General features: G+C 40.8%; 1 protein-coding gene and 1 long non-coding RNA gene across 6 annotated transcripts in view; both read right to left on the reverse strand.

The window, feature by feature from the left end:
- The window catches only part of LOC111966030 (zinc finger protein ZFP2-like), a 99,347-nt gene that overhangs the window by 85,436 nt on the left and 2,754 nt on the right, over positions 1 to 11,157 (reverse strand). For all 5 annotated transcript variants that reach the window (XM_070444308.1, XM_070444305.1, XM_070444306.1 and 2 more), the window contains exon 2: positions 5,376 to 5,624. In XM_070444308.1, coding sequence (XP_070300409.1) covers positions 5,376 to 5,624 — 249 coding nt within the window. The remainder of the gene's footprint in view (positions 1 to 5,375; positions 5,625 to 11,157) is intronic.
- Positions 967 to 2,463, reverse strand: LOC139027992 (uncharacterized). Its single transcript, XR_011480128.1, has 2 exons — positions 2,400 to 2,463; positions 967 to 1,963 (listed from the first exon to the last, which is right to left on the reverse strand). It is a non-coding gene; the product is annotated as an uncharacterized lncRNA (long non-coding RNA).

Raw genomic sequence — 11,157 nt, forward strand, 5'->3', positions numbered from 1 at the left:
TGCTTCAGATGCTGCGTCTCAGATGCTGTCTTCAGATGCTAGTCTTCAGATGCTAGTCTTCAGATGCTGTCTTCAGATGTCTTCAGAGTCTTCAGATGATCGTCTTCAGATGCTAAGTCTTCAGATGCTAGTCTTCAGATGCTAGTCTTCAGATGCTGTCTTAGAGCTGTCTTCAGATGCTAGACTAAATGATCATGTTGTGGCTGAACATGGACAATTGCATTAGAACAACAAACTAGATAGATTCACTCTTAGAAAATAGGGTTCCAAAAGGGTTCTTCAAGCTGTCCCCATAGTATGAACTATTTGGTTCCAGGTAGAACCCGTTGGGATCCAGTTAGAACCCCCTTTCCCACAGAGGTTCACTGACGAACCAACGAGGGTTCTTTCAAAAAAGTTATCCTATGGGACAGTCGAATAACTTTAATGTTCTAGATAGCACCTTTTCTAAGAGTGTAGCTTTATCAGATAGACATTATCAGGAAAAGAGCTCATTTAGCAAGCCAATAAAATACCTATTGCATTGGTTCAACCTTGAAATATAACAAGATAGAGATCTTACTTTTATCTCTGTAGCAGTTTGGTCTCACCTCTGTCTGCGGCACCTGCAACAGACAGATCTTATTCCCCATTCTCTATTGTTTAGATTCTGCAGGAGCTAGCCTGTTCTTCCTAAAACATTAGCTAATAGCTAAGTTAGCCAACTTGAGCAAATAACATCTCGCTTGCTAACTAGCAAAGCCAAACCAATCTACACAACAAATACCAAAGTAAACAATTATTTTTCTAAACTAATATAGCTCCAACCAAATGACAAGTAACAAAGTATTGTAGAACATACAGGGGGCTAGCTAATTGGCATGTAGAGGTGTAGTGACATGTATTGAGTAGATACATAGACATTTAAATTAGTTTTAATAACATTACATTGTCTGTATAGATAACCCAAAGTTTGACCAGCACAAATTCATGTAGAATATTTATTTTTAATTAGCACATCAAGTTCAATGCAGTCAACCAAATACTAGATTTATTATTTTCGTCATTGAATGTAAGACAATTTAATAAACACGTAGTCGTTTCAAAGTATGTGTATCATTAAACAAAAGTTACTTAGTAGTAAAAAAAAAAAATCCACCCAAACTAATGATGAAAACTGATCATCACACCATCTCTATCTGATACATGTTGTATCTACTAACTCATTCCCACAGAAAACTGATCATCACATCATCTCTATCTGATACATGTAGTGTCTACTAACTCATTCCCACAGAAAACTGCAGAGGGATGCAGTACCACCCAGTCAGCCATCAGACTCCATTGTTACAATGTGAGAAGCCTCAGAGGGCATTCAACCCTAAGGGCAAATTCAAGGTACTSTCAATATCTTTAGAGTAAAAGCTAAAAAATAAATAAAAWAWATATTTTTTAAACTGACAAGGTGCACACTGATCAGTAAATGAACGAAAAGCTAACATTCTACAACACGCCCTTTCCTCTGCACAGTTCTCTTACAGTGAGAAACAATAGGATCCCAATAGTGTTTTACTCTTTCTTAAACGTTATCAAATTCACTGTTACCACTTCATTTATGAGATGAGAAGGAAGTGATGGTGACTTTAATCTTAGCTTGTCTGAGAGAACTGATGAGGCTTCTCTCCTGTATGTATACGCTGGTGTGTTGTTAAGCTGCTCGGATCAGAAAAACAATTTCCACAATCAGAGCAGGAGAAAGGCTTCTCTCCTGTATGTATACGCTGGTGACATTTTAAGGTATCCAATCGGGTGAAACTCTTCCCACAATCAGAGCAGAAGTAAGGCTTCTCTCCTGTATGTATACGCTGGTGACATTTTAAGGTATCCAATCGGGTGAAACTCTTCCCACAGTCGGAGCAGAAGTAAGACTTTGCGTCTGTATGTATTCGCTGGTGACATTTAACTTCTCCAAATTGGGAGAAAACTTTTCCACAGTCAGACAGCAGAAAGTACCGGCTTCTCTCCGTGTGTGTGTTCTCTGCATGAAGCTGTTAGCTCAGATGAGTGTTGTGAACATTTTCCACAGTCAGAGCAGGAGTATGGCTCTCTCTCTCGTACGTACACGTTCCATGTACTTTTAACGGTATCAATCGGGAGAAACTCTTTCCACCAGTCAGAGCAGAAGTAAGCGTCGCTTCTCCTGTGTGTTGTTCTCTATGAACTGTTAGCCTCAAGTTGATGTTGTGAAAGCCTTTTCACAGTCAGAGCAGAGTAGGCTTCTCTCCTGTGTGTATCCGTTTGGGTGTTTTTTGAAGTTTGCTCTGTTGAGGAGAAATTCTTCCCACAGCCGAGCAGAGTAAGGCTTTCTCTCTTGTGTACACGTGTTGGTTTTTTTTTAAGTTGCTCTGTTGGAGAGAAACTCTCCCCACAGTCAGAGCAGGAGTAAGGCTTCTCTCCTGTGTGTACTCTCTGATGAACTGTCAGAGCCTTGATGTTGTGACTCTTCCACAGTCAGTGCAGGATACAGATTTTCTTGTGTGTGTATTTTAGGTGTATTTTTAGCTTGATAGAATTGGGAAAATCTCCTCACAATGTGGGCAGTGGTGAGACCTCTTAGCTCTGTGATCTTCCTGCTGTTGCTCTCTGGATGAGAGAATGTCTCAAATGGTCTCCTGTGTGAACACAGAAAAAACCAATCGAGTTGGTGTGATATACACTGAGAGTCAAAACATTAGACAACCTGCTCTTTCCATGAAAGACTGACCATGTTAAAGCTGTGATCCCTTATTGACGTCACTTGTTAAATCCACTTATAAGTGTGTAGAGGAAGAAACAATTAAGGATTTTTACGGCTTGATACAATTGTGACATGGATTGTGTACGTGTGCCATTCAGAGGGTGAATGGGCAAGACAAAATATTGAAGTGCCTTTTACGGGGTGTGGTAGTTGAGGTGCCAGGCGCACCAGTTGTGTTAATAAATGCAATGCTTCTGGGTTTTCCATGCGCACACAGTTTCCTGTGTGTGTTGTGAAGAATGGTCCACCACCAAAGGACATTTAGCCAACTTGAACACTGGGAACGCATTGGAGTCAACATCGCCATCATCCGTGGAAAGCTTCCACACCTTGTAGATTCCATGCCCAAACGAATTCACAGCCGAGGGCATAAGGGGGTGGCAACTCAACTTTGGAAGGTGTTCTTAATGTTTGTACATTCATTGTACATGTCAAACAAATACATTTGATGCATCTTTTTACATAGCAGTTGACACAAAAGTGCTTATACAGAAATCTACCTTAAAACAACCAAAAGCAAGCAATGCATATAAGCACAGTGGCTAAGAAAAACTCCCAGAACGCAGAAACACTAGGAAGAAATAAAGAGAGGAAGATCTGAGGGGTCGGCCAGTCCTCTTCTGGCTGTACCGGGTGACATACAGTGCATTCAAAAAGTATTCAGACCTCTTCTCTTTTTCCCACATTGTTATGTTACAGCCTTATTCTAAATGGATCTTTATTTATTTTTATATTTTTTTAAAATCTACACACAATACCCCATAATGACAAAGCTAAAAACAGGCTTTTCGAAAGTTTTGTAAAAGAAAATTCTTATTTACATAAGTTCCAGACCCTTTGCTATGAGACTCAATTGAGCCTCTGGTGCATCTGTTCCCATTTAATCATCCTTGAGATGTTTTTCTACAACTTGATTGGAATCCACCTGGTGTAAAATACAATAATGGACATGATTTGGATAGGCACACACCTGTCTATATAAAAAGGTCCCACAGTCGACAGTGCATGTCAGAGCAAAACACCAAAGCCATGATGTTGAAAGAGATCATCCGTCTGTAGAGCTCCGAGACAGGATTGTTTCGAGGCACAGTATCGGGAGACAGGGTACAAAATTTCTGCTGAGATTAGAGGTCGAAGACCACACTGGCCTCACATTCATTCTTAAATGGAAGAAGTTGGACACCCATCAAGACTATTCCTAGAGCTGGCCCGGCTGGTAAACTGAGCTGGGGAGAGGGCCTTGGTCAGGGAGGTGGCCAGAACCGCCGTGATGGTCACTCTGACAGAGCTCTAGAGTTTCCTCTGTGGAAATGAAGAGAACCTTCCAGCAGGAACCCATCTCTGCAGCACTCCACCAGTCAGTCCTTTATTGTAGAGTGGCAGACGGAGCAACTACTTAGTAAAGAGGCACAATGAGCCCGCTTGGAGTTTGCCAAAAGGCACCTAAAGGACTCTGACCATGAGAACAAGATTCTCTGGTTGAGAAACCAAGGTTGAACTCTTTGGCCTAATGACTCGCAAGCATCACGTCTGAAAGAAACTGGCACCTTCCCACGGTGACATGTGGTGGCAGCATCATGCTGCTGGGGGAGGTTTTTCAGCAGCAGGGACTGGGAGACTAGTTAGGAGTCAAGGAACGACGAATGAAAATAACAAAGTACAGAGAGATCCTTGATGAAAACCTGTTCCAGAGTGCTCAGGACCTCTGACTGGGGAGAAAGTTCACCTTCCAACAGGACAACAGCCAAGACAACGCAGGAGTGGCTTCGGGACAAGTCTCCGAATGTCATTGAGTGGCCCAGCCAGAACCCGGACTTGAACTTGATCAAAATTTTCTGTAGAAACCTGAAAATAGCTGTGCAGCGATGCTCCCCATCCAACCTGACAGAGCTTGAGAGGATCAGCAGAGAATAATTGGAGAAACTCCCAAAATACAGGTGTGCCAAGCTTGTAGCATCATCCCCAAGAAGACTCTAGACTGTAATCACTGCCAAAGGTGATTCAACCAAGTACTGAGTAAAGGGTGTGAATAGTTTATATATATATATATATAAAAAAGCTGAAATCACATTTGCACATATACACATTTTCAAAAATGTATCAAAACCTGTGTTTTTGTTTTGTCATTATTGGATATTGCATGTAGATTAATGGAGGGGGGGACAATTGAATCAATTTCAGAATATGGCTGTAACATAACAACATGTGGTAAAAGTCAAAGGATCTGAATACCTTCCAAATTCACTATATTTATTCATATCAGTAGGCTGTACAATACAGGGGAATAAAACTACTCTAAAAGTCGATAAGACTTGAAAGCTAAAAAAGGTACAAAAGGGTTACTACACTCAGAACTTTAAAACACTGGCAGATTGTCTACTTCACTACTTTAGTCTCCTCTCTGAACACTCCAGACAGCCCTGTGAATAAAACAAATGCTGGCAATACTGGTGTCAAACCATGCAAGTCTGAGTAGCATGAAATAATATCTACCTTCTCATTGAAACAGTTCATAATGAAACATTTCTTCTGCAACTTTTCATACACAGTGGGAAGTTGGAATGAACAATAAACTTAGTTAGATAAAACCTGCTCTTACCATGAGAAAGAGATTTCCCAATCTTCTCCTCCTCTTCTTCATCTTTAATGTTGACATTCAGCTCCAGTGTTTGACTGCAGTCTTCCAGCTTCACTGATGCCATCTCTGGATCCTCCAGTGCAAACTGGGCTCCACTGTCACAATCAGGACCCAGTGACTGTAGGTTTGGACTCCKTGTGGAAGGAGAGAGGCAGGCTGGGTCTGTCCTCACTGTTGATGTTACCGGCCTCAGACTTAATCCGAGTTGGCCTGTAGTAACAAAGAGAAACGGACACAAAAGTTAGTCTTGACAGTTCTGGCACTTACTTTATTCTCTTAAAAATATGTAGTTTTTTACTTCTTCAATTATCGAATTTCAATAAATCAGGTTGCTATGCATTGACAACAAAACATTAATTCACATTAGATGAGTGCACACTTTAAAATTACACAACGTAAGTGCACTTAACCTATAGTAGATTTCCTACATTTACATAAATGCATAAATTACTCAAGCCATTAACGTTGCAGTGTTTGAGGAGCAAACTAGAACAAATTTCTTGAAACGTCGTCTTCCACTGTATTATATTCACCACAAAAACGATTGTTTCTATCTATGATGTGAATGGGAAATACAATGTGTCTGAATATTATTACACATGTAAAAAAAATACCAAAAATGAGATAAACATTGTATTCAGCCTCACAACCGTAGGGCAACGTGAAATTGTCGCTCTCTTGGTGCATATATATTTAATTATTTATTTTCGCTCTCTGGTGCATCTGAACTGCCTCACTGAGTCCGTTGACGCGGACAGAGCTGTGTGTCCGCCATTTTACAAGCTCGCGAATTTAGCACAAAACCAATAACATGTAAAAGAGGCTCAGAATCGCAAATAAATAATTTATTAAAAAGGTAATTTCATAATCTATGTTCATTGACTTCAGACAAACCCAAATCTCTAGCTGTCGACGTATAAATTGTTTTTTAGTCACGTTTTCCACTCACTCGGTTGAAGCGAAGAACACAAAAACCTTTACCAAACGTGATAATTGTTACCTATACGTTATGACATGTTATTTGATATTAGAACAGTTAAAACGTGCAATGCATACCTGTAGTAATACATTTAAAAAACGGACCAAAAGGTATCTTGACAACACCAGTTCTAGTTCCGGAACTTCTTGTCCCCACTACAACCAAAGATGTTTTAAGTTAAGTTGTAAACGTCACAAGCACAGTGAAATGCCTTTCTTGCAAACTCAACCAAATAATGCAATTATCAATAAGGCATATATTACTAGAAAAAAACACACAAGAATAAGAATAGGAAATACACAATGAAGTAGCATACTATATATACAGCGAATAGTTAAAAAGTCAGTTCCAATCCATATTTAGATGTGCAGGGAACTGGAGTGATATGCGGTAGATATGTTAGGGGTAAGTGGCCTAGGCAACAGGAAGATAAAACATAATAGCAGCAGCTTGTATGTGAGTGGGGTGGCGGGTGTGTAGTCAGTATAAATGTATGTGCATTACTATGTGTGAAAGGAGAATGTCGAAAGATCTAAAAAAATTGCACCATCTATTCCTGCACCTATACACTATCCCCCAGAACCCACCACTTTAGCCCTAAATGATCCTACAACAGGCTATCCGCCTTGGAGGATGGAACCCCTTYCCTCAAAACTGACTGTAGATCTTCTGTACTAAAATCTCACACYCAAATATTCCTCTGCTGCTGCAACTATCACATGTACCTTCTGTGRYTTCCACTCCACCWGTGCAGTGCAGTTCATCACCATGGCTATAAACGCAACATATCCAACCTTACTAAAGCTCATCCTCTCGGGATCTTTCTCTCTTCAGACCTACTCACTGGGAGGCTCCGTTGCCCTTGGGCTACCCTCTACTCTCTTTATTGTCTCAGCATAGGAAACGTTCTGCCCCACTCAAACTGACCATTTCAACCTGTCTTCCTCACAAGGCATTTCAGATCCTCAGCTGCATTGGCAACCTCACTGTTGACACACAGTGCTTTCTGTATCCCAACTGTACACTCCCTCTGACTTTGCCCTCCTGCACTTTCCTCACATCGTGGGATCCCTCTTCTACACACTGCTGCAACATGTCCAAATCCTTGGCACCTAAAGCACCGTAGCGGAGCGGATTCAGAACATAGGCCCTCACGGAATACCTAATCTAACCTTATCAGGTAGCAACTCTGTCAAAGCTCAACAAGACAGACATGCTTTTCTGAGTCTCACCATTGCCACCGGGTCTACGTCTTACCAAACGGCTGGCAACACAAACACTAGGAATATTCCTTTTCATTTGATCCCCCTCTAACCCACTGATCACCCCTTTGAGCAGGGCCCTACTCCGGAGAGCAAAGCACGCCACAGGTTGAGACCCGAGTCGCGTGACTTGAAGCACCCACTTCCTCTGGGTGGTGGATAAGCAAAAAAAATCTAATCAATTCCACTTATCGAGACTTTGTAACACAGATATAACCATTCCCAGTTTGTTCTTTACACAACTTGACAAAACGTATGGGTGGGCCAAAAAGCAAGAATCGACGCCTTCCAAAAGTCTCACTCCTACCTGTCTAAAATCATCTCTGGTAGGATTCTCAGGGCAAATGTTGGAAGTCTCAACTACACCCTGTGGTGTAAAGTAATTATACTTTTTACAACTTTTACTTCACCTACATTAAAGAAAATTAAGGTACTTTTTTACCCATACATTTTCCCTGACAACCCAAAGTACTCGTTACAATTTTAATGTTAGCAGACAGAAAATGTCCAATTCCCACACTTAACAAGAACATCCCTGGTCATCCCTGCTTCCTGCTGATCTAACAGACTCAACTAACACATGCTTTGTCTGTAAATGGATGTCCAAAGTGTTTAAGTGTGCCCCTGGCTATCTGTTAAAAAATAATTAAAAAAAAAACAACAAGAGGCCTGGTTGGCATATAAAGGATTTTAAATAAATTTACACTGTGAACTTTTACTTTGATACTTAAGTATATTTAAAACCAAAAACTTTTATAAGTAGTATTTTAACTGGGTGACTTTCACTTGAGTCATTTTCTATGAAGCATCCTTTACTTTTACTCTCAAGTATTCTCAATTGGTACTTTTCCCCACTGCCTACAACCTGTCTACCATAGGTAGGCCCACTTAATCGGGACTGGCTCAACCTCCATTTCAGGAACTCAAGGTTCGCAAGAGAGCATGTAAATCTCTATAAATATGATTACTCAGTTTGTATTCAGGAGACAAAGGTACAGTTGAAGTCGGAAGTTTACCATACACTTTAAACTCGATTTTTCAACCACTCCCACAAATTTATTGTTAACAACTATAGTTTTGGCAAGTCGGTTAGACATCTACTTTGTGCATGACAATAATTGTTCCACAACTGTTTCCAGACAGATTATTCCACTTATAATTCACTGTATCACAATTCAGTGGGTCCGAAGTTTACAATACACTAAGTTGACTGTGCCTTAAACAGCTTGGAAATTCCAGAAAATTGTGTCATGGCTTTAGAAGTCTCGATAGGCTAATTGACATTTGAGTCAATTGCGAGTGTACCTGTGGATGTATTTCAAGGCCTCACTCTCCAACGCAGTGCCTCTTTGCTTGACATCATGGGAAAATAAAAATAAATCAGCTCAGCACCTCAGCAAAAAACATTGTAGACCTCACAAGTCTGGTTCTAACTCCTGGGAGCAATTTACAAATGCCTGAACGACCACATTCATCTTTACAAACAAATACGTATGCAAGTATAAAACACCATGCGACCATGCAGCCGTCATACCGTTCAGGAAGAAGATGCTCGTCTGTCTCCTAAAGATGAACGTACTTTGGTGCGAAAAGTGCAATCCATCCTACAACAACAGCAAAGGACCTTGTAAGATGCTGGCGTAAACAGGTACAAGAAGTATCTATATCACAGTAAGAACCAGTCTTATATTGAAATAACACTTGGTGCACTTCACAAATAGATGTATCATGAGGAAGGGGAATTGTGGATTACTGAAGCAACATCTCAAAACATCAGTCAGGAAGTAAAGCTTGATCGCAATGGGTCTTCCAAATGGACAATGACCCAGCACTACCCAATGTTGTGGCAAAATGGCTTAAGACATACAAAGTCAAGGTATTGGAGTGGTATCACAAAGCCTGACCTAAATCCTATAGAAAATTTGTGGGCAGAACTGCGAAAAAGCCATGTGCGAGCAAGGAGGTCTACAAACTCGACTCAGGCTACATCCAGCTCTGTCAGTGGAATTGGGCCAGAATTCCCCCCAATTTATTGTGGGAAGCTTGTGAAGCTCCCGAAACATTTGAAACCAAGTTTAAAATTGTTTAAGCGAATGCTACCAAATACAAATGATTGTATATAAACTTTGACCCACTGGAAGTGATGAAAGAAATAAAAGCTGAAATAAATCACTACTATTATTCTGACATTCCACTATTCTAAATAAAGTAGGTGATTAACATGACTCAAGACAGATTTGATTCTAGATTATAAATGTCAGTTAATTGTGACAAAACCTGAGTTGAAATGTATTTGCTTGGAAGGTGTATGTAAACTTCTGACTTCAACTGTATGTTATACACCTTGTTCGAGGTGTACACTCGGGACACAAATCTCTGAAGCGCCATTTTCTTACGCTTCGCATCATTGCCACTACTCTTAGCTCCAGGTCAGATTCTCACCTGTGTGAATAAGTTGGTTCTTTTTTAAGTCCCCAGTTGCGCAGCGTGGTTCGTCCAATAGCGAGAAGGGGGTAGCGCATCTCAATACGGCGTCCAATAGGAGAAGGGGGTAGGCGGCATCTACAATACGGCGACCGAGTATGATGCGACGTGGGTGTGTCGAAAGATACGTAGTTAGGGCTTGTGGAAACGAGTGAGTCGAAAGCGCTGAACTATAGGTTAGACTGAGTCGAAACGCGCTGTGCTACTAGGTTAGCTGAGGCTCGAAAGGCGCTGTGCTATAAGGCTTAGACTGAGTCGAAAGCGCGGCTGTGCCTGTAGGTTAAGACTGAGTCGAAAGCGCTGTAGGTTAGACTGAGTCGAAAGCGCTTGTATAGGTTAGACGAGTCGACAAGCGCTGTAGGTTAGACTAGTCCGAAAGCGCTGTGCTATATCGTTAGACTGAGTACAAAAAGCGCTCTTGCTAAGGTAGACTGAGTCAAAAGCGCTGTGCTATTGTTAGACTGAGTCAAAGCGCTGTGCTATAGGTTAGACTGAGTCAAAAGCGCTGTGCTATAGGTAGACTGAGTCAAAAGCGCTGTGCTTAGTAGGTTAGACTGAGTCAACAGCGCTGTGCAATATAGGTATGACTGACTGCAGCAAAAGCGCTGTCTATAGTTAGAATGTTTGACTGCACTGTGGGGTTTCTTCTCTCCTTTTCTTACACACAACCTACCATACATTCAGGGTGCGGGACTAACAAAATTACATGTTATCCGTTACATGAAAAGGATTACAAAAAACGGTAACTGCAATAAATTACCAGCAAAATATTGTAATCAAATTACCGATATTGTTTTGAAAAAACTAAGTAGGATTACTTTTTAAATTCAGAAATATATTTCTTGCTGAAGAATTTTTATTTTTCTCAATGACATTCAAATCAGCATTGGAAAAATGCGCGTGTTAAGTTTTTCCACCTGAGTGAGTCTGACCACAAAGTCAGAGACCACTAATGATGACACACCAAATTATCCAACTTGAATAAACGCTTGGGGTAAGGATGACAGTAGTGGTGCTA

The sequence above is a fragment of the Salvelinus sp. IW2-2015 genome, linkage group LG6.2 (assembly GCF_002910315.2).
Source record: "Salvelinus sp. IW2-2015 linkage group LG6.2, ASM291031v2, whole genome shotgun sequence".
NCBI classification, from domain to species: Eukaryota; Metazoa; Chordata; class Actinopteri; order Salmoniformes; family Salmonidae; genus Salvelinus; species Salvelinus sp. IW2-2015.